This window comes from Anser anser, assembly GCF_964211835.1.
Source record: "Anser anser genome assembly, chromosome: 18".
Lineage (NCBI taxonomy): Eukaryota > Metazoa > Chordata > Aves > Anseriformes > Anatidae > Anser > Anser anser.
Window position 1 is genome coordinate 11,599,197 of NC_139739.1, and position 23,191 is coordinate 11,622,387.

Here is a 23,191-nt window from a genome sequence, read left to right on the forward strand (position 1 = left end):
TGGAAGAATTTTTTGACCGAGCTTGTCCATGTTTGGTAATCATTTCCTGTTGCTCGGGACTCGGTTTGAGAGTGCAGGGAATCGGGGAGGAACCACGCGAGGGATTATTTTCTCTTTTTAACTTCACCCAACTGGGGTTGTCTGCGAGCTGCTGTGCAGAGGCATCCAAGGCTTGTGTAGCTGGGGATCTGGCGTGCCCCGCAGCCTTTGGTAGCTGTGAAACTGAAAACATTCATCTGCCTAGTGGGTCGGAGCGGGAATTCAGTCCGAGGCACCAGGCCTTAACAGAGGGTGTTTTTTCCCGGGACGAGCTCGGTTTGCTGCTCAGGACTGTAAATTCAAACAGAGGGAGGTAAATATAAGATGGCTCCTTTCACTTCAAGTGTGGGGAAAACCACACTATTAAAAAGAGGATGCTGTATACGACAGGAAATAACTCTTCCCTCCCACCCTCCCCAGAAAGTTCTGGAAATGAGCAATAAATAGGAGGACACACCTTTGGGTGGGAGCAGCTCTGAAACCGGAGATGTCGCAGCGTTGCTGGTAGGCTCGAGCACTCTTCTCTGGAGGCAGTACGTGAGGAACACAGCGGGCAGCTCAGGCTGGGTTTGTATGGCCCTGTGTAGCTGTAGCTGGCCTTAAATCCTCCAAGCCAGTAAGAGCTTGTTGCTCCTGGTGTTTCTGTTGAGAGCTTCCTACTGAGGTAGCCCCAGCCACGGAGTGGACAGCTTGGGATAGTGTAAAGGATTTGGAAAGGCTTCCCTTTGGTGGCATTTTGACTGGAATAGGTTCTGTTCCAGGGACATCCAGGATTCACAAAGCCATATTTCCTTCTGGATGTTGGTCTGGTAACTTTCCTGAGCCTTCTTTTTCAGGAGCATCGACTACATCCCTTCGGTAAGGAGATACTTAAATCCCGAATCACTTCCAGAGGGAGGATGCTCAACAAACACATACTGAGGAATATTTCCCTCTGATCGTTGTGTGCCTTGTGAGGCTTGACTACTGTCAGCACACGTGTGATCTGCCTGGTTCCGCTGAAGTATAGCCTTAGCATTTTCAGGGGGTTAAAAAGTTTTAAGGGTAAGTCTCGTTTGTGTGAAGTGAAAACCTCCACAAAGTGTTCGCTAGTGACAGAGATGATGCGAGGCGCCCTCGTGAGCTGTTCTGAGATAGCAGAAAGGGTGTGGAGGTTTTTCTAGGGAAGCTGGAGGAAGGCAGAATGACTGTGCATTCCTCTGGTAGGTGGTGGTTCGCTTCCCTCAGCCCCAGCTGGGGTCTAATTGAGCGTTCGAGAGCTAAATGGAAAAATTCTGATCCTACAGGAAAATCTTTTGTGGTTCCTTCACACTGCTTGGACTTCAGGCGTTGTTTCATCCAGGAAGCCGTGCTGACTCAGATCTTCGAGGCAGTTGCAGCGTCCGCCTGTCAGCCTGCGCGCTGCGATGACGATCCCGTGCCCTGCGGGCCTGGTTAACAGCAGGTCACCTTCCTGCCATCACCTTCCTGCCAACTTGGGGAGCGAGCGGAGCCAACGCTGGGAGGATTTCCCAGCCTGTCACATCAGCGATGGCAAGAGGTGGATGGGAGCTGCTCCCTCAAGGAAGCGGCTCTGGTTCCCTGGGACTTGCGGTGTCAGCTGCTCCCTGCAGCCTCTGCCCGTGCCCTTGGAAGCCTCGCTGCTCGGTCACACAGGAATTAGCTGCCCCTCGTGATGCTGGCAGCGCCACGCCGCCAGCCTGCTGACAACTGCCCCGTGGCTGAGGTTACGGGGCAGTTAGGCGTTTCAGTGAAATGTTCCTGTGAATTGGAAAGGAAGTGGCGTGGCCAGTCCCCGGAAGGATCTCGCAGCGACCTTTCTGTTTTCCCAGCAAACGCACGGACAGCTCTCCTGCCTGCGCCCCTCAGAGGGATGCTGTGGAAGGTCGAAGCTCACTTACTGCCTTCTCTGAGCATTCCGAGTTGGCTTTTCATCAAAGTTTTATGGTATGGGGTAGTGTGTGTCAAAAGCCGCCCCTTAGGCTGGGCGGCCCATTTGAGGTGTGCAGCACAGCCCCGGTACCTGCACGGTGTTGGCAGCCCTGCTGGTTGAACCGCACGGCCCTGGGGCTGCAAGGCAGGAATAAAATGTCAGCGTGGGCTCAGGGGAAAGTGGCTGGTGGTAGCGAGGGATGGCTTCAGAATTTAAGAGTGTTGGAGTTTGCCTGAATGTTCCCTTTTCAGGCTGTGGGTTTTGTGGTCTGCATCAGAGGCGCAGAACAATCATGGGAGTGGGACAGGAGGATGGGCGGCTTCTTTCAGCTGATGGCAGGACGGGGCTGGATGTCACTTTGTGTCCTGGCCTGAGCTTTGGAGGTGAAGGTCCATGGTTTCCTGTCCCAGGCAGAAGTTTTAGTCTGTCAGTCTAGAGAAGGGCTGAACTCTGGCATTGCTCTCTTTAGGCAGCTCTTAGGAAGTGTTTTAAGTCGTAGAGTGGCCAGGGCTACGCTTCCAAGAAATGTAGCGAGTCTATCTAAAAAGAATAACTTTCTCAGACTTACTAAGCTGGAATAATTTCGGAAGCGTCTTGCTTTCAGCGCAGCGAGCTCCAGGAGCAGCGTGGGGCTGCGTGCTGGGGAAGTGGCGATGGCTGGGCCCTTCCCTCCGCCGGCAGCGTGTGCAGGCGGCAGCTCCGCAGAAACTGCAGCCGGAGCACTCGCAGGGTTCAAACCTCGTCCCTAAATGCGTGGCGAGCAGTAACAGATGCCCAGGTACCGAAATCCCCTTGAACCGGCCGTGCTTGCGTGCTCCTACCGCCCTGTGCTGGGGCAGTGAGGAGCAGTTAGCTGGCCACAAGCCCTGGAATAAAGTTTTCTGCTTGGGTCTCGGCGGTTGGGGCAGGAAGCCACAGTCATTGCTGCAGCTGACGGCGTAGACCACATCCCAGGGCAGTGTCTTGTCTGGCTTTAAACGTCTGCTGCTGGTGGTCGGAGCTGGCTGCTGCGCTGGGGCAAGCTACCTGCCCTGCCTGCCCCTGCTCGAGTCATGGGATGTGGAGGGCTTCGGGGCGGCTGTGCCACCAGGTGACGTCGAAAGCAGGGATCACGAGATGAGCTCTTGTGTAGGTTGTCCCTGCAGCCTGGCGGAGCTGGGCACGACAGCTAGGTGGATGCCTTGTTTTGTCCACAATTCGGGAAGCCAGGGCTTCAAGCGCATAGCTTTGCGTGCTTTGAGAGGGTGGTGGTAGTTTCAGAGAACAGAGGAGCTTTGGGGGTTTTGGTGCCTATTGTCTCCTGCCAGAGCTGGCCACGCTGTGTGTCAGTACTAATCCCGGCATTCCTCTTTGGGAGCAACACACCTGGGACCCGAGGCACGGCTTCCACTGCTCCCTTGATGAGGAGAGTGCAAGGCTTCGAGTGAACCTCCGTCACTGGCATGCATTCAGACAGGGCTGAGTGGGTTTTTTTTTGACCGTGTCACTGTAACTGCCTGTGGGAAGGTCCACACAGCGTGAAGTAAAAATGCCACTGGCTGCTCTGCGCTGGCAAATGGTCTGGCAAATGACTTAGCTTTATCTTGAATTGTTCTGCCCTACCCAACGATATGTCCCTGTGCCACCAGAGAGCTGTTACGCGTCCTGTGTTCCAACCACCTTCTCAGTGTTCCGCCTAGATTTTGGAAAGCTTTTAAATGTCTCCTTCTCAAAATGTTTTCGAGAGGAAGCCAGCCTGTTCTACACGCATCCTATTTATGTAAGCTAGTGAACTCTGGGATTTTAAGAGCATCTATCGACGCTTCCAGATTTTCAGGTCTGACTCTGAATGTAGTCTTGGATTTTATTGCTTCTGTAGTTCCTGATCTTTTTGGCATTTTAAAACATTGGCTAGGATATAATGCTGTAAGAACCTGTTAGTACGTTTCTTATACCTGGAAGCTAAAGCCTGCATTCGCCTGTTCATGGATTTCCTATTTCTGTTAATTCTGTTTCGTTGCTTTCTGGGGCTCCCCCCCCTTCCAGACTTGAGCTCAAAGGCAGTGAGAAGTCCTGCAGCAAGGCTCCAGCAAGTCTTCGGGATGCAGCTCTTTGAGCACTGCAAATGTTTCTTCTGAAAGGCTGCTTAATAGGATAAATATACCCAAGCTCCCCATTCCTCTGCAGTTACTCACAATGTAAAACTGGCTTGCCAAGGGTTGGGTTACCGCCCTGAGCTGTCTCCCTGCATGCGAGCTGGGGGAGAGAAGACTCATTTGAGCCTAATGAGATTTTAAAAGTTTGCATTCAAGGATTTTGTGAGGAGCCTGCTGAGTGAGTTTGAGAGCTCAGGGCTCGGTTCTGAGCGTGCAGCTCCCCCCCTTCTTTTAGGGCAGCAGCAGCAATCAGAGATCTGGAGTCAGCATCTTAGAGCTGTTAAGAAAAAGCGGCTGGAGGACAGCATGTCATTCTGCAAATGAGGGGTCTGCAGTGTGTCCTGTGCCAAGTGAGACTCGGTTATCACCTCAGTTAGACCAGTCCTTGCAGCTCTTTTGCTTTCTATTTGCCAGCTCACTGGCAAACCCGCTGCTGCCTAAGGCAGGAGAGCCTGGAGCGGCTCTGGTTATTTGGATACGCAGGGGCGTGAAGAGCAGGAGAGATGCGGACACCTGTCCCTGCGGCTGCACAGAGGAAGTACTGCACTTTGTGCTCAGGCATCTCACCCGGTGCCCGGGCTGTCGGGGTGCCCTGACAGCGTGGCGGAGCTGCGAGGGGAGGCGGCGCGCCGTGGCTGGACGCTGAAGGCATGTGCTCTGTGCGGTGGCTGCTGGAGCCGGGATCCTGCAGCCACCGCTCGCTTTCCAGATGTCCCGCGCGAGAAGCGGAGCCCCAGGCAGCGTGCGGTTTGGGTGTGCAGATGTGGCTTTCAGCTGCTGAGAACAAACGGCTGATAACTGCGGCATTTGAGGTATCCTGCCTCAGCCATGCTTCCATTTCCTTCCCAGCAGATGAGCTCTAGAAGAAAATGTGACCGCCACCCTTTTGATCTGCTTGCTGCATTGACGGTGCTCTGACTTGCTGTGTCAGCACGGCTTGATGGCTCGGCCTCGGCTCTCAGGAGAGAGGAGCTCCGCATGGAAACCGGAGGGAGTTTGCTCGCTCCTGGCACTAACGCTGTCATCTTTGTGCTGAGCGTGCTGAGTTACGCCGGACACTCGGTAGCAGAAGGCTTCTCCTTAATAGGCCAAAGCAAATTTATGTAGATAGTTCTCTCTCACGTCTAATTTTGTAGCTTCAGCAAGGTTAGCAAGTAGCTGGCAAATTGGCTGCGAGTGAAGCGCGTGCAGTGGTGTGCGCTTCTGACTGCCGACGCCTTTCAGCTGGCGGTTTGGTTTTTTACACTTAGTGCTCTGCAGGTTGGTGTGAGTGTCACTGGGTGGTGAGAACAAGTAGGATGGATGGCCTCTCTTTCAAAAATAAAAATCCTACGCCGCTGATGAACGCAGTGGCAAACAATTTACTGCTCAAGGTAAAATTAGCGTTAAATGCTGCTTGTTGCTGATTGGCAAATGTGAGTTGTCGATGCCTTGTCACGGAGGTTTTTCCAGAACTAGTTCGTGGTGTGTTCTGCTTCACTGCTCGCTTAAACTGTGGGAGCATTTGTGATGTGCACGGGGACAGGGGAGAGAACAAAGAGCATGCTCTGATGTGCATGGGAAGATGCATGTAAATATCTTTTTTAATAACTTCACTCAATTGAAGGGGGCCAAGTGCAGCTCGGACTTGCAGAAAAGGGAGCTGCTGTGAGCATCGGTACAAAGGGTCCCCACGTTATCTGTCCCTGTTCCCTACCTCCGAACGGCGCTGTGCGCCTGCTCTGGCATCGCTGCTGTGTATCAGACAGAGCTGGGACGTGGGAAGCCGGGAATGCGCGCCCACGGCTGCACGCGAGGCTGCTCCTGGGGACGGCGAGTGCTGGCACGCAGCAGAGGAGCCCCGGGAACGCCGAGGAGCTGCGCCTCTGGCTGAGGAGATAGCGCAGGAATGTGCGCTGGGTGCGCGGGAGGTGATCGCTCCTTTCGGTGCAGCTTGTCCTGCGGAGTGGGACTTCCCCACGGTGCTGGCCTGCGCTTGCACCTTGCTGATCCCCTTGGTAAGAAGGGATTCCTCGAAGCGGTTCAGTGCGTGGACGGCAGCTCCCTTTTCCTCCGTCCTCTAACCCTACAGACAGCTGTGCTGTGCTGAGCACCGAGAGCTAAAGGTGAAACGTCCCGGACTGAGAGCTAAAAGCGAAATGTCCCAGGCAAAATGACTGGCAGGGCTTTGGCAGGCGCTGGAAGCGATGCAGTCGGCATTAAGTGCCCCTCGTCCGTACCTAATGCACATGCAGAGCTGTGCGGGGGATTTGGAGGCCAGAATCCCAAGAACCCTGTACTTAATAATGACTTTTTGCAGAAGGGGAGGAGGGCTGAGCTAACGTGCCCAGACTTCAGATGCCTGGGAGTGCTGTGGAGTAGGAAAGGCACCAAGCGCGGTGTCTTGAACTGTCCCTCCTCCGCAGAATAATCCGTACAGAAGAGCCACTTGAACGCGAAGGCAGCCGTCCTCCCGTGCTGGGGAGGATGTGGGCTGAGCAGCCCTCGGCCTGAGTGTGCTTTCACTTGAGCACGGCGCTTGGGTGGCTCCGTGGAGGAGGAGGAGGGCTGGTTCTGTGCTGCAGCATCGCCAGGTGCTCGGCCGGGTACCGGGGCACTGCAGCATGTGGACGGTGCCGAGCGGGAGCGTAGGGGCTGGTGGTGTTTTGACACATATCCCTCATTTTTCCCCAACCTGCAGCACTCTTTTAACACAGCGTAAAACACGTATTTCTCTGCGCCCAGGCCGTGCTGGCGGTTATGCTCAGCCCTCTGCACTCTGGTAACCGGATCATTGTGCCGGATCATCGTGCCTGCGAGCTGACCTTTGTGCCTGCGGGTTGCGTTGGAGCCCGTTTGGGGCAGCGGCGAAGCTGCGGCGGGCGCTGCGTGGTCACTGCTCGCGTGCTGGGCGGTGGCCCCCGAGGTGCCGCAGCGTGTGCTGGGGAGGTGCAGCACGCGGGGCTTTGTGCCCCTGCGGGAGGGCCAGGCCCCTGCCCGTAGGGCTGACCGCGCGAGGTGGGGTCGGTGCCAAGCTGGCCCCTGCTGCCCGGTTCCATCGCTCCGTCCTTGTGAGGATGTGGTGGTGCCCTCTGACGGCTGCCGCTGCGCCACCGGGCTGCCTCCCGCCCGCTGCTGGGGGCTGAGCGGGGCTGCCGGCTGCTTTACACCTCCTGCAGCGCTGCGCCGCAGGAGCCGCCGTGGGAGGGACCGGTTCATTCCCCGGGAAATCGATAGAGCCTTTACTATTTCTGCTGAAGAATTGAGTATTTCTATTTAAGGAGCAGGCACCGCAGTGACGGCGCTGCGCGAGGCACGGCTCCTTTGTTACACCTCATCGGGTGAGGGCTGTCTGGTCCCAGTGGTCCTTTTGTGAAAGCCAGAAGGGAGCAACGGGCCTTTATTCCATTAATTAAAAAAAAAAAAAGCAAACTCCCTTCTTTGCCCCCTTCCCTTCTCTCCCGTTACGTTCCGATAGCCTTATAAAGGTGAGTGGATCCCAAACGAGCGCCCGGTGCTTTGGGACACGATGCTGGGTGGGCATCAAAACGTTGATCCCCTCGACGTTAATTCCCCCGGCTGGTTTGTAACGTGGCCGGGGACGAGCTTCCCGGCGTGGCGAGGTGGCTCCGGGCAGGTTGGCGTGAGCGAGGGCATGGGGCGAGGCCCCGTGCTGTGGGGGAAACTGGCGTCTGCTGGGGCCGTGTGCTCCCGCCTCGGGCCCAGCTGGGAAGTTGAGGCAGTTGGAGTAAGCCAGCGATTCCTTCCCCAGCCTTCTCTCCTCCCTCCGCTTCCTGTTCCTCGCTCTGCCTTGTTTGCTCAAGCCTGGAAGGGGGAGGGCATGGGGGAAGTTAATCATTAACTGCGATGTCTTCTCCTTAACTCCTTCGCAGCCTGGGGCGCGGGGCTCCTGGCAGCTCCAGACCCCTCTTCTGCAGGCTTGGCGGAGTGAAAAGCTCCGTTTAGCTGAACTCCTCTGTGCCGTCAGGAGAAAGCAGCGCGTTTCTTGGGGTTCTGTCCAGTGGCCTCACTCGGCAGAGGTGCCGGCCCGAGGAGGCGAATTTTGCGGTGAGATGGTTACGTCCGTCTGCCCCGCAGCGAGGGCTGGAGGGTGACAAAGAGATTTGGGGTCCCCCTTGCAGGGCTGGAGGAGCCGTCCGCCCTCACGGGATTTTTACTTCCTGGTGGAGTTTGATTTGCCTCTGCCATTGGCGGGGAGCAGCACAAACCCCACCTTCCCGGGTAGCCCTGCTCTGGAGCTGTGTGCACCAAACCTCCCGTCGCAGGACCTGCCCGCTCCAAGGAATCGCGGCTCCTCGGTCCCCGCGAGGTATGTGCCTTCCCCTGGGGAGTCCACCAGCCCCTCTTTCTCTTAAAAAGAACCCTAAACTTATTTTTCCCCGGCTGCAGCAAGCTTGTATCCCGTCAGAGAATCCAATTCTGGGGTATTTTGGTCCCCGTAGGAGGATGCCCGTGGCTTAAATGCTTTGGAGCGTCTTTCTGGCTAAACGACTGGTGCACAGAGTTAATTTAACGCAGGATTTAATTTGCTGCTGGCTGCATTATGTTCTCTGAGGGCAGGACTGCTGCTTTTCTCTCTTTTCCCTTTTATGACGCTTCGGTTGGTGGAAGAGGGTGAGCGTAAAAGCAGCACCTTCCTCATCGTGTAACGCGATAACGCCGTCCTCCATTTGACCCTCGAGCGTGTTTTCTGAAGGGCTGCCCAGTGCCTTGGCTGCTGTGGGCTGCTCTGCTCGGAAGGGGCTTGGAGCTGGCAGGTGCCTGCCGTTAGGGCCAGCGTGCCCTGCAGCTCGTCGGGTGCCTCCAGATCCCTGCAGCCCCCCGTGACCCTGGCTGGGCCCCCAGCCGTGGTCCTCAGCCCCAAAACCTGAGTGTCGAGGCGCCTGTTGTGCACGGGAGGAGGAAGGCAGGTCCCGCTCACCTGAAGGGCTTGAAGGCAGCGGGGTCTGGCACCGAGTAGAGGGAGGTTTGGTGCCAGTAAGGGGGCTTCCAGGGGCTTCTCCTCCCAAAAGTTTCCCAAAGTTTTCTTCCTGGCGTCTGGCTGCATCGCACATCTCCCACGGGTGCCGCCAGCTGTGTCCTGATGCTCTTGTCCCGGAGGGCACCCATGTCCCTAGCGGGCCGGCTCCTCTCTAAGCAGCCCTGCAGAGGTGTGCCCCTGCCTGCGGGCACCCGGCCAGCCGGGCTTTCTGCCGAAAACGTGCACGGTGCAGGCCTGCAGTCGCTCGCTGGAGTTTCCCCGCAGGGTGGCTCACAGGGCGGACACCCCACGAGCTGGGATTTGCTGTGAGGGGCGCGCAACGGGCGAAGGAGAGTGTGGGGGGAGAAACCCAGAGAGGTGGGTTGTCTCGTCCCGTCGGCGAGGGGGGAGTGTTTTCCCTGCTCTGAGGTTTCCGAGAGGTGCTAACCTTGTGACGTGGGTTCCTCTGCCTGGCACCAGCGCCGGTGTTTCTAGCGGATGGAAGGTTTTTTTTCTTCTCTTCAGGAATTTGCGAGCAGGCTCCACCCAGCAAGCCGAGAATTGTTTCCAGGAGAAGAAACTGCGTTTACCTGGCAGGCTCTGGAAACCAGTTAACTGTTTGTGTGATGTACCGAGGGGGATTTTTGTTAGGAAAGCCGAAGAACGTAGTCCTGCTGCCGCGCTGATGGGCTAACTTGAAAGTTGCATGCTTCTTGCAGTGCCTGAAACTCTGGAGAAAACCCCTCCCGAGATCTTGTTTCCTGCAGAAAGCAGCGCCTGCGGCCACGTGAAATGACTCGGTGATGATGTGGGGCCTGTAATTAGCCTGTGTCAATATCCTGTTGCGGGTCAATCTCTAGGCAGGTTCCTCCTAGGCTGCTCTTCTGCAGGGCGCAGAGAGACTGCGGGTCCTTCGTGCTGGGTGGCTCCCCAGTTAAGACAAAAATCTGAGGCTGACTGAGTTTTTTCTGGTTGCTCTGTTACCCCTTGGTGTTTTTCTTTGTACCAGAAGCCCTGAGCTGTGGCAGTGTTTCACAGTGCCTTTAATAGCTCACCCTAGATGAAAACTCTTCCCAAAGACCTTCTGATGTGGACATCCTGAATAACGAGGCGAAAGAGAAAAAGCTGTTGTCCAGGATTTTCACTTTTTTTTTTTTTCTTCCTTCCTGCAGACGCCTTACTGGCAGACCTGGAATCCACCACTTCGCATATCTCCAAGCGGCCAGTGTTTCTAACGGAGGAAACGCCGTACTCCTATCCAACTGGAAACCACACGTACCAGGAGATCGCTGTGCCGCCTCCAGTGCCCCCGCCGCCTTCCAGCGAGGCCCTAAATGGCACTGTGATCGACCCCTTGGACCAGTGGCAGCCCAACGTATCCAGATACGTCCACCAGCAAGTAAGTGAGCACGTGCCCATGGAGATGGGGCAGGTGCCTGCTTGTTTGCTTGCTGCAGTCCCCTCAAGGACGCAGATGAGGGGAAGGAATAGCGAGACGTGAGGATGAGGTTGGATAAGCACAGAGTGGGGAAATGGGGGGAGGTGGAGGTTTTTAATAGAGCTAACCAGTCGGAACAAATGGCGAAGAAGATCTCAAAACCCGTTGTCGTTTCAGCAGTGGTAGCGTGGTTACATTAGTGTTAGTCATCCGTCTTGCAGACTGGGGGTTTCCAGTGCAGATCTGCAACTCGTAGGCAAGTCCGAGGCAAGTGGGGAGCGGTTGTCCCTGGTGTAGCTCCTCTCCTGGAGGCTGGCTTGGCTGCCTAACAGACAATTGTTGTGCTGCTGGGCTTTCTCCTGCGGTGTGTGGGGTTGCGGCGCAGTGTGTGTACTTGTGTGGCATTCTCTGTTTCTAACGCAAATCTCATTTCCGCAGCCTCAGTCCCAGTCGCCTATATACAGCTCTAGTGCCAAAAGCTCCAGTGCCTCTGTTCCTAGGGACGGGCTCAGCTCTCCTTCTCCTCGTGCCAGCGAAGAGGAACACGTCTACAGGTATCTTGTCCCTGTTAAGAGAGAAGCCTGACTCACAGCTCAAGCTGCCTTCTGTAACTGGATACAAACGCTCTGCTCCTTGTATATGTTCTGTTGCCCAGTATTGGGTTTTGTTACCTTGTTTGTAAGGGGCTACGTTACCTTTCGTACCTGCTTCAAGGGTTAATGTGGGCCTTTAGTTTGCTCAGCTGTAGGAGAGGTTAAGGATCCATCAGACAGGACTGGATCTGGATTGGGTTGAAGGATACAATCCAGGGACAAGTGCCAAATCCAGCCCCAAAAGTTCTTGAGGAGGTGGGTGGCCTTTGAGTCAGTTGCCTCAGGGAACTCGGTTACCCGTCACCTGGCAGGATGCACGATGATTTGAATTTTCATGTAAATTTACATTTTCTAACAGTGGCTTTAGAGCTTCCCTGTCACTACTACCGACTACTTACTGTTTTATACTCACAAAGACAGCTCAGAGGTTGGCGGGGCAGCCTCTATGGTAGGCCTGCATGTTCCGCTGACACGGGGCTGAGAGAGGAAGAGGCAGTCAGAACTTCATCTCTGCCGGCCCCACGCAACGCGCTCTGTCCCCGGTGCCTTTTTACGGTGGTGTTTCACTGGTGTCATGCTCTAACCACGCCTAGCTCTGCCTACTGAGCAGAAAGTTGCTTACAACCAGAGCTGCTTTTGGATAGAACCAGGGATGGCCCAACAGCGGCAGTAACTGCAGTTTTTCAGAGGGCTGCGTGGAATTAGTACAAAATGAAGATAATTAGGGCCCTGAATCCTCCTGTAAAAGGGCCTGGCATGGCCTGGTTCTGGTCTGAATTGCGGCTTGTGTGCTTGGGCCAGGATGAAGTACGCCCTCCTCAGACGGCATTTGTGGACTTTGTTTTCAGTCTGAAGAGAGATAAGAACTGCCTTTATGGAATTTCATAATTGTCGCTGGTGCAGTAGGTGTCAGAGTGATAAAGCCTGTCTTGTATTAACTTTGAGCAGAATCTGGGAGTGTGCAGGAAACAGAAATTCCCTTTTTGGATTTGGAAAGCATCTTTTTGATGCAATAAGAACCTCTAGAGCATTACGAGTTATTTGTCCATTTGTAAAACTAGGAGAAAAGTATTTCCCTGCCATTGACGATGGGAAGACTGTTATTACAGTGTAGTTACTGTAAAAAACACTGCGTGAGTCCTCAGTTTTGCTTTGAAACAGCTTGCAATTGTGCGTAGCTAAGTGGGATCACCCGTACAGGATAAGCAGTAATTACAGCTGGTGCTTTATATATGCTCGTGTGTAGGTAAACTTTAAAGGCCCATGTTTAATGTGGTGGAAAATGCTTTCAAATTACTTCCTTATAAATTGGTTACAATTCCCCAGATTAAAGGTTTGAGCACTTAAAAAGAGAGCTTGTGTGCTGTAAAAGGTTGCCACGTAACCTGCCGCTTTTGGCTTTTTGTTGCTAGCTTGAGATTTGTACTTTGCCTCTTCTCCAGTCTGTGCTGGCCCTGCATCCCCTTGTTTCAGAGGAGTTATTTGCTGCTTGCTGTGATGTCAGCAGAAACAAGTAATTTTCCCGTATGCCAGCTAATGGTTCTGCTGCTGTTCTGTGCATCTTGGATCTGCAGACAGTTAACTCTTTGCTACAGGGCTGTGCAGCACACGGTCCTGAAAATCCAAGCCCCTGTCTATCAATGTTATTTCTTTGTAACTGACAAATGAAGACGTGGCTGAGCAAACTGAAGCTGTGGCTAAGCAGCAGCTCTGTTGATAGTCACTTCACAAAGCACACATCTTTCCCCACGGATCTAAAAGCCCCAGTTTGAAAATAATACAGTTCATGTGTAAACTCTACCAACCTAATACAGATTTCCCTCCATTCTTCTGCTGTATCTTGAAGTAGAAGTTTTGTGCTTCTCTTTTAGTTTCCCAAACAAGCAGAAGTCTGCAGAACCATCTCCCACGATGACCAGCGCCTCTCTGGGCAGCAACCTCTCAGAACTGGACAGGCTTCTCCTGGAACTGAATGCTGTTCAACATAACCCCCCAAGTGGCTTCCCAGCAGGTGAGGAGTAGCAAGACGTATTAGTAGATAGTTTGCTTCCCAAAGTAATAGCCTACTTTCTCCTTCCAACATCCCTACTGAGGGATGGAGATGCCCCCAGCCCCGATCAAAGACTCATTTAGCATGGATGGGACCTTTTGAGGTCCAGCACCATACTCAAACTCGGGCCTATTTTAAAATTGGCTCTAACTGCACAGTTTCAAAGTTAGATTATGCTGCTCAAGTCCTTGTGCATTTAAGTTCTGAATATCCTCAAAGATGGAAATTCTGCAAGGTTTCTAGGCAGCTCATTGCTCCTGCCTCTGATCTGCATGTATTTATGGACCTATGTGTCTGAACTACTCTTTTCTGCTCCTCCCTTCTAAAGATGAGGCCAGCAGAAGCCCATCACTGCCCGGCGTGACTGGACCTCACTATGTCATCCCAGAGAGCAGCAGCTCTGTGGGAGGGAAGGCTGCACCCCCTACAAAAGAAAAACCAAAGCGGAATGGCGGGCGTGGGATCGAGGACGTGCGTCCCAGTGTGGAGAGCCTGCTGGATGAGCTGGAGAGCTCAGTGCCAAGTCCAGTGTAAGTGGTGTTTTGGGGACTGCTGGCTTCCCTGGGGCTGGACGGGCTCTTGTGGGAGTAGTGAGGCAGGGGAGGGACAGATGCTGCGGGGCAGTGACGGACAGAAGATGGGATTTGTCTGAAGGGTGGGAAATTCGACAGGCACGTGAGGATGCTGGTGCTCTTCTGTCTACTGCATCTCTTCCTGGATGGAAAAAAATAACATGTCATGTCACTAGCAGCACGTTGAACTTGGATGTATAGCTGGTCACAAATACCCAAATGTCTGGTGAAAGAAATGTTTGGTTGTAGTCCATGCCTTCATGGCTGAGGTGTATGTGTGTCTACACTTGTGTTAGACGTGGCAGAGAGAGGAGACCTGTTTTGTGTGGAGGTTGGATGTGGGGGGAGGGCTGGCCAGAGTGGGCTGATGAAACTTGCTGTGCTGTGCTTGTTTTGGGGGGACAGTGGGACTTTCAGTCTAGGAGGGCTCCCCTGTGCCTAAATGCATTCTGTTTTTCTTGTCAGCCCTGCAATCACTGTGAGCCAAGGTGAGGTGAGCAGCCCCCAGCGTGTCACTGCCAGCCAACAGCAGACCCGTATATCTGCTTCTTCAGCTACACGAGAACTGGATGAGCTGATGGCCTCCCTCTCCGACTTTAAGGTGCCCTATCTTCACAACTTATGCTTCATCTTGTCCCCCCCCATGTCCAGACTCTCTTGCCTGTTGGCTGCGTCTGCTGACCTTATTTGGTTTCCCAAATGGCCTCTTTACCTCTCATCCTTACTGGGAGAAAGTTCCTCTGGGGGTATTTGCACTTTGTGTGCTGCTGTAGGTTCATGACTTCTATAAATTCTCATCACTGGCATGGGTAAGGCAGTTCTGGGGTCTGTTTTTCCTTCCATCCTGCAGTTCGTCTGTGTTTGGCAAAGATAATGAGCTCAGTTACTGCTCAGGGCAGGGTGAATTATTTTGCTGTGCTGCAACTTAACAAGAAGTAGGGGAGCATGGGACACCATCTGCTTATTGACAGAGACCAGGCTCTCCTGTTCTATGGGATGGCCCCCTCTGGAATGCATTTTTACCCTGATGTGCTTTCCCTGAGGAGGGTGTGTTAGGGGCTTAAAGGCGTGTGGTATGAACACCGAAACCTTTTCATCAAACAGCTGGAGGCTTCAAAGGTTCCCATCTTAAAACAATATCACTTGTTCAGCTCAAAGTAGGGTTAAAGACTGAGCTTCTTGGGGAGTGCAGGATGGCAAACAGTATTCAGAATCGTGTTTACAAGTCAACCAATTGTATTGGAAAGGAACCGCTACCGGTGCTTCAGTCGTGAGTGGCACGTAGAAAATCCCATAATAGGAGAAGCAGGGGAGTAACTTGCCCGTGGTCATCTTGATACATGAAGTTTTTGGCATATGTCCTTGGATGACTTATAAACGCAGAGATTTCTTATTCGTAGAGGTATGCTATTGTTCTGACACTAGGTGATTAACTGTGGAGTTTGTTTTCATGCTATTTCGTTTACCCACAATCATAGCAAAAATGTTCTTGCTTTCTACTTTCAGCTGGTTTGCTTAGAGCCTTACTGAATTACTTGAATTTATTCTGAGGTGGAGAAGCAAATATCTAACATATTCTGTATGTTGTCATTATTGGGTGTGCCTTTCCTATGTGTACGTGTAAGTTTGCTTTGTAATCCTAAGCAAGTCCCTAACTCACAGGGCAGAATCTGCTGATGCTTGGTGTTTCTTGCCTGTGCTGAACTCCATCTCCTCCTACCGTGAGTTTAGGTTTGAGGCAGACAGAGCTGAGCAACACTTTGTGAGAAGTAAAGAGGACAGTCACACACAGCTTTGCTGTGGTTATTTGTGGTGGTCGTTCTCTCTGTGCCACGTTCGTGTGAGTACTTCCAAAGCGTGCTGTGGATTTCATGGAGATCCCTACAATACCCGGAGTTCTGACCAAGCGTGTGAGCTCAGAACCCAGCAGTGAGCATGCATGCTCCACGGGACTTTACTTGCCCTGTACTTGCTGGGCTTTAATTCAGTCTGTGGTCTGTGACTCATGTACATGATTTTGTGAGAATGAAGGCGTTACTCACTGTTTGCTCTGGACTTACTGTAGTTTGTATGTAGTCAACTGCAAACACTGACACCTTCCTGTTGCTTTTTTCTCCATATTAGGTCCTGGGGTAGAGTGCAGGATAGCCACAGCTATCTGTTCAATCTGTTCGCAAAATGGCACAACTGGGAGGCCGGAGAGTTTCCACCTGTGCTGCTGGCAGCGTACCTTGCCTTGCTCCTTCTACACGCTGCGGGAGTGCCAGGGCCTCGTGCCCCTGCCGTTTTTATCAGGGCTCAGAAACAAGCTGAGGGTGTGGTTGTTGCCACAAGCCTTTTTCTCCTTGGTGAGCTCTTGGCAACTGGGAATACCCTTGCTCAGCATTGACTTCTTTTTTTTTTTTTTGCAAGATACAAAGAGGGGACGTTTCTGAGTGTGGGTGTTCAAATGCTTTGCAGTCTTGGGAAAAGGCCTGAGATTCTTTGTGTAACTCCATTAAAATTGCATGACAGTCTAGCTGCTTTCTGTAATGCTGCCCTCCTTCTTGGCTTAGTTTCTGGTTGGACTTTGAGAACAAACTGAAATGGAGCAAAATTTTAAGATTTGAGCTCTATAAACACAGCATTAGGATTTTTGGAAGGCGTTGAGCTCATCTGTATATAAATATTCTTCCCCTAAAGCACCAACAACATGGTTTCTGTGATCACTTCCCTGTTGTTAATATTGTCCCTGGCTGCTTTTAACAGCTGCTCTCCTTCTTCCTGTTCTCCATGTTGCTTCATTTTCCTTTCAGTCGCCCTTGTTTGTTTTCACCTCCCGTATTTGTGCCAACTAGTGGTGTTAGCTTGTCTGTAAAAATGGACTTGTGGTCTGTTCCAGTGGCAGGATGGAAGGGAGAGAAGTGGAGTCTTTCCTAAAAGTGAAAGATGAAAGGCTGTTGTTCGAGTGCCAGACCTGCGTGGGGCTGCAAGAAATAGGACAGAAAAACCCAGTCCAGTATGCAATTAGCTGGAGCTGGTACAACTGCAAGTTCCAGCAGACGGGGGTGGGAGAGGTGGCAGCACAGATGTTTAATTTCCCTCATACCCGAGGGTAAAAGCTGCTGTAACAGACTGATACATTTTATCATCATTTTTCTCAGTTTAATGAGTTGCTCATTCTCTTTGCTTACAGAATCCATTTGATTTTTGGTTATCTAGCTCATCAGCGGCCATGGAGATTACTTAATGCACTTGGTTTTTCAGCCTCTGCCATTCCTGTGTAATACGATGCCTGCTTGCTGCGTGGTGAGGTGCTTGCCTTTAGCTGTGAACTGCTGTGTGTGCAACCTTGCTCTGAATTTGGAGCTAGTATGTTTTTAATAGGCTGGAAATACTTGCTTTTGAGCAAAATGACAGTCTTGCTGTCAAAATGACCGGCTTTAATTTTAGAAAGTCTAGAAACCGAGTAAATATGAACCTTAGCATGAAAACTGGTTGCTTTTATGGGTACATCTGGGGGGTATAAATACAGGGAGGAGGGCAATATTGGCAAACTTGTTATTTTAACTGAGGAATGTACTTGCTGGTTCTTCTCATCTGGCCGTGCTCCTGAAATGAGGAGCAACCTGTGATGACTTGTGGTCCCCTACCACGTTCCAAGTGGTCTCCCTGTAGTGCTACTGCTGTGACTTCACAGATTTGTGCGCTTGCCATCTCCTGACCCCTTGGGATGGTAGCTGCTTAGGCCAGCTGAAGGGATACGTCTTTTCCACCTTCTGGCAGATTTTGTGCATGTTCTGGTTAATTTTAGCCTTCAATTCCTGGCAAGTGTCCCAGAAAGGTAAGTAAAGACTGAGATAGTGTGCATGGGCTTAGAAAGTTGTGTGCCCTGCTATGTGAGAACGTGAGCATCTAACTTCTTAAAGCTTCTTTGGAAAGCATGGCGAAGAATCAGAGCAGCTCTTGATAGCTGTCGGATGTGGGAATCTTTAGGCTAGGTTTTTAAAACTGGCAGGACAGCGTTGGCCTGAAGTTGGCCTGGCTAACCCGCTGTTCTGATTGCCTTTCTTTAAGGAAAGGGAGAAATGCCAACTTGTCTCCTAGAGCTCAGCCAGGAGCCACTGGAAACAGGGAAAGGAGGATCCGTGATCTTTTTTTTTTTTTAAACACCCTCTAGTCAAGGAGAACCAAAAACTTGGTATCAGTCACTCTTGTTAGAGTGTATTTTGGATTAAAATTAATACTGATTTTGTTACAATGTAAATGTGGAGATGGCTAGATTAGCCTGTTCCCCTTAGGCCACAATCAAAGCAGAGTTTACAAGGGCATAGAGCGACTGCCAAGCTTGTTGAGATTCAGCGTGTGTCACGTCCAAGGTGAGATTAATGATGTGGGAAGAACAAAGCCCATGTCATCTGTTCTTGCTGTGCTTGCCCCGAAGCTTTGTTTTCATTGCCGTGAACGTAACCAACTGCAGCACGCTGTTAGTGTATCAAGAAGAAGAATGTCAGGGTTTGTTCTGTTCATTGATTGCTTTTTTCAGCTTCCAAATGTAAAATCTACATGGCTGGCTGTGAGTAAGTTGCTAATGTGACCTTTACTCACAGTCCAGACATTCCCGGGTTTGTTGCTGGCTTCCCGGCAGCTGTCGCGTGCCCCTGTCGCAGCTGTAGGTGAACACGAGGTGTTGCTTAGGAGGGCAGCATAGAAAAAGGATCTTGATGGCTGTAGAGCTTCGTATCCTGTGATCTCATGCAAGGATCAGCACGCTGTCACGTTAGTTCTGCTCTTTGATATTTCGTTCTCTGATGTAAGACCCTGGATCGACATGGCTCTTTGATTTGGAGGTCACAGTTGTTACAATGCTGTATACCATGCTTTTTTTTTTCCCTTTCTTCTGTCTATGTTTTTTTCTCCTTGTTCCTTCTGTCTCCTTTCTTGCAGACTAGTTCCACTATCTCTCTGATTTCTGAGCCCTCCCCAGAACCGGTTCCCAACTCAGCAGACGCAGACTCCAGCGACTCTCATCACAGCTTAACAGTGCTTTCCTCTTCCAAACGCCCTTCTGCGAGTCACAGCGGGGACTTGGCAGCACCAACATCTGCCCCCTCAGCAGTCCTCCGCGCTGGGGAAGGCAGTCACGTTGTAGCTCTGCCTGCTTCAGGGCATTCTGCTGCTCCTCCACACATGCCTTCTTTGCCACAAATGGTCCCTGTGCCCCCTCCGCGCGTCTCTTCTGCTGCTCGTGGGGAGCAGTTGACCTCCGCAGGCTTGGTTAGGCTGAGCAGAAAGCCTGACTCTTCTAGGAAGGCTTCCCAGGCCGTGCCAGCTTCCAGCATGGAGCTTCTGTGTAGGTCTGCTGAGGTGGAGGCACAAGGCCTAGAGCTGGCAAAAGAAAGTGAGAAAAAGGAGCAGAGAACAGACCCCAAAATCTCAAGTGTCCCAATTTCAAATACTGGAATAAATGGTCAAGGGAACAGGCAGATAGCTAAAGAGCCGAGCCAGCAGGGAGCATTCAGGGATAATTCAGCCCTTCCTTCTCAGGGCAGAAGTGTGGAAACAGCTTTAGATGAGCTCTGGGCTCTGGAGCTGGCTGAGGATCTGCCAGACGTACACGCAAAGCATGAGAAGGTTTTGAGTCCTGTGTGTGAACCTTCTGTCATGGCCCTGGATCGGCAGGATGTCTTCCCAGACACTAAAAAACAGTTGGGATTCGTTGTGGAGCAAGGACAGGAGCTAAAAGCTGAAGTACCACGTGAAATGCAAGTAGATGTCTGTCCTGATCTGGGCCAGAAGAGGCAGAGCAGAGGGAGAGCTCCTAGGAAGGCAGGTGCTGCTAACATGACCAAAGCCAGAGGAGAGCAGGAAAACGAGCAGTTCACAAGCTCTGCAGTTGCTCCCCAACCTCCTGAAAACATTTGGAAAGCCGAATGGGATCAGCTGCACGTCTCCAAACCACCCATTGAGAGGATCTCTGCGTCAGGCCAGGCAGGCACCACACGAATGCGGGAGCAGGATGAGTCCAGGCGTGACCTGACAGCTCACTAACGTTTGCGTGTGGTGTGAGAGCGCCTGGGCTCGCCCGCACTAACAGCATGCAGTGCCGAGCAGCGTTACTGACAGCTGCATGTCACGGGCGTGTCGAGTCCCCTGCTCTGTCCTGTGGCCTCCCCTGCGTGGCGGTGAGCAGGACGGAGCATGGCAGGCTGCAGGGGCTGCCCTGTGAAGGGGAGTTTTATTCCCTAACTGGAATAAGGCAAATGGCCTCTGAAAAGCTGAAGGGCTGTTTCATGCCTCCGGAGGATGTTCCCGACTTGGGATGGCAGCTCCTCCACTCTGCTGAGCCTTTTTAGGTCTTCTTGCCAGACCAGTCAGTGTTCCTTCCAGCCCTGGAAGTACGCTTTGTGCACCAGCCATCTCTGACCGAGAGTCTTCTCCCTGTAAAGGGCAGACACAGCGAGGCTGCCGTGTGTCCTTGCGATGCTGGGGTTTCTTTAATGCTCGGCGGAGCGGTCGTGCTGCACCTCCTATCTTGGCTTCCTGCTGGGTAATCTTTCCCTTCCTTTTCTAGATAGTTATTTTTGGCTGCAGTGATTATCCTTACGGGGTTTTTCCTTGCACTGAGTCACTGTTCTGGGCTGTGCCAAAAGGAGTTTTGGCATTGTGGAATAAATGTCATCACTCTTCCTGCTCTGCTCACAGTTGTCACTAATAGCCTGAGTTTGTGCTGTTGCATCTTGAGGCTTGCCCTTACCTTGCTCTTCTCTGCTGATACTGTTACCTTTGTCATTTAGATTAAGTCTTTAATCAAGAGGACAAAAGAGACCTCGAATGTACATCCGATGAATCGGGACCTCTCTCCAAGGCGTAAGCTAGGTCCTGCGATATTTCACAAGTCAGAGTCCCAGGATCACTTGATTGAAGAGCTGCAGGACAGACTGGGCATCGCCAGGCAGCAGGAGCAGGAGGAGTGGAAAAGCCAGGATGACTGGCTGGCAGAGGGGGTCGTTATCACTGCCACACCCCAGGGAGAAGAGCAGAATGGTGGACAGCAAGTAGAGAAGGTAGAAAGGAGGGGCATGTCTTGGGAAATTCCAGCATGTCCCTCTGTCCAGCATTGCGTGGAGGTGCAGATTCAGTCTGAGTGTCCTAAGCGAGACAAAATGAAGAACTAGCTCTTTCTGCTCACCCTTGCCTGACCTGAAAAGGGAACTGGCTCTCGGGTCCTAGTTCTCCCTGTTTAAGAATTGGAGTAGTATCTGAGGGCCCCGGTAGTGCTGTCTGTTTGGGTCTGCTGCTGTCGCATATCAAATGTCCACGTGGGGATTATTTGAGAGCCATGCTGAGAGGCCTGGCATGGAGGCAAGCTTTGTTTCCTGCCTCTGCAGGAAGTTCTGGGTGGAAGATGGTGCTCTTCCTCAGAGCGATGCAGAGAAACAAGTTTTCTAGTTCCTTGTCCCTTGCTTTTTTGCTGCCTTTTCCCCTTAGATAAAGAAGGTAAAAAGCAGCAGCCTCTGTTCTTACCCACTTGTGCGTGGCTGTGGCAGTGAGGCTGATGTCCTGTTCGTGCTCGGGTGTGCACCCAAGGAGGTTCAGAAAAGGAAGGGGGAGAGCACTGGGCAGTAAAGACTGGGTTATTGTCTGTGTGCTCCCAGCTCCTGGTGCAGGAGGTGTTCGTTGGTTCCTCTTTGGATTTATTCACTTTTCTTCTTCCTCCGTGTCTTTCTAGGTGGTTTTCCCTCCAGAGTCCCCGCACCCCCCAAGGAGGACGGTCTCTGTTTCAGCCTCTCCCCCGCTCCAGCCTTCCAAAGAAGCTGCAAAGACAGCCCCTGCTAACGCTGCACCCCCTCGTGTCCCTGGCCCCGTACCTCTCCTCCCTCTCCCACCTCAGCCTTCCCACCCACCGTCTACCTCAGCTCCTCGTCCAGTCTCCTCCTCCTCCTTCAGCTTGGCTCCCCAGCCTCTCTTCCAGTGGGAGACTTCTGCCGCTGATTATCATGAGCTTTCTGTTGGGGGCACCCCTCCTTCTGAAGAGCCTGGGCACTCCTCTCCCCAGCCTTGGACCCCTAGCACCAAGACAGTTGTTTCTGTTGGCTGTCAGACTGAAGATGAGGCTTTCTTCCCGCAGATGCAGGCAGGCTTGTCTTTTCTGTTTATTTTCTTTTTCTTTTTAGCAGAATCTTGTCCAGTCTAACCACTGCTCCCAGCCTGGTAGCTCAGTAGATGTTCAGGCAAAGGCTGGTGCTGAACCGGGTGGTAGGAGAGCAGAGCCGTCGGTAATAACAAATCAATCCCAGCTGTGCCTGTCTGGCTCTGCGAAGCGCACGTCTGTGCAGTAATCGCTGCGGTGCGTGTGCTTCCTGCCTGCCCTTTTGCAGCAGGGATCACGTTGGCTTTATTTTCCTCTGAGATGAAAAAGGCGGCTCTGAAACTAAGGCTCAGCTCCCCCTGCCAGAATTGTCCTTGAAGTAGGGAAAGGGATGAAAAAAGACACCAAAATCTCAACCCTTCCTGCGTTGGTCGGTGTGGCTAGCTGCCCACAGTGCGAGTGGGTTTGGGGAGGAGGTTTGGGGAGGAGGTGGTGTGATCGAGGGCTGTGCTCTGCACCCCCTGCCAGGGAAGGGCTGCGGCTCCGGGACGCTGGGAAGTCTTAATTACATGTGAGCGGCACAGCGATGTGCCGTGGGGTTTGTACAGGTCTGAGCTGTGAGCAAGCCTCTGCATCGTGACCTGTTGTGCTTTGCAGGTGACCTCTGCTCCTCCCCTCGTCGGCAGTGCCAGTCTGCTGGCTGCTCCAGCACCCCGGGGCCCCCCCAGCCCCGAGAAGGCAGGACCTCCTTTCTCTTTGCATGGCGTGCCCTTCTGGGGGTGCACGTGCAGCTCCCGGCGTGGGGAAAGTAGCTTTTTGTAGAGTGTGGCGTGCTGCTTCTCGAGCTCTTAGCTGAATATGAGTGGTGGCGGGTCTCACGGGTGCAGGGTGGGAATTTGAAGGGCCTCTGCTTGACGGATTTGTGTGGTGCTGTGCTGGGCGTCCCCTTAAACAGCAGGCGGTGGAAGCAAGCCTTCCTCAGTGGGGACTCGTCTGTGAGCTGGACCCCCAGGCCAGGTTGATGCTGTGGTGTCCCCAGGTCATTGTGCCTGCACTGGGGTCACCTGTGGCTTCTGGAGCACCCCAGGTGAGGGTGTTGCTCTGCGTTGAATTCATCTCCGATCTCTCCAGGTGGTATTTATCACTGGTCTCTGCGCCTGCCCTGCCTGGTGGCCACAAGCCCCTGGCTAGTGAGGGAGGGAGGATGTGATCCTGCTCCGCCCAGCCCTTTTCCTCCCGCTGTGCCGTGCAGGAAGCCCTGGCTTTGCCCCAGGACTGTGGCCTGGTGTCGTGCAGGGGCCTGTGTCTGTCTCCCGGGGAAGTCTCCCTGCGGTGCTGAGCCGCGGGGCAGTCGCCGTAACCGCTGGGCAGCCAGCAGCGGCTGGAGGCAGAGGGCTGCG

General features: G+C 52.8%; 2 protein-coding genes across 5 annotated transcripts in view; both read left to right on the forward strand.

Annotated features, from left to right (window-relative positions):
• The window catches only part of PXN (paxillin), a 44,049-nt gene that overhangs the window by 14,532 nt on the left and 6,326 nt on the right, over positions 1-23,191 (forward strand). For all 4 annotated transcript variants that reach the window (XM_083803381.1, XM_083803383.1, XM_083803384.1 and 1 more), the window contains exons 2-6: positions 10,240-10,466; positions 10,944-11,059; positions 12,970-13,109; positions 13,477-13,678; positions 14,186-14,321. In XM_083803381.1, the coding sequence (XP_083659507.1) occupies positions 10,240-10,466; positions 10,944-11,059; positions 12,970-13,109; positions 13,477-13,678; positions 14,186-14,321 (821 nt within the window). The remainder of the gene's footprint in view (positions 1-10,239; positions 10,467-10,943; positions 11,060-12,969; positions 13,110-13,476; positions 13,679-14,185; positions 14,322-23,191) is intronic.
• On the forward strand, positions 14,330-22,575 carry LOC310883309 (uncharacterized protein). The gene is made up of 3 exons (XM_083803385.1): positions 14,330-19,690; positions 20,497-20,766; positions 21,432-22,575. Exons 1-3 carry the CDS (start codon positions 18,890-18,892, stop codon positions 21,894-21,896), a joined length of 1,536 nt encoding a protein of 511 aa, XP_083659511.1. The 5' UTR covers positions 14,330-18,889; the 3' UTR covers positions 21,897-22,575.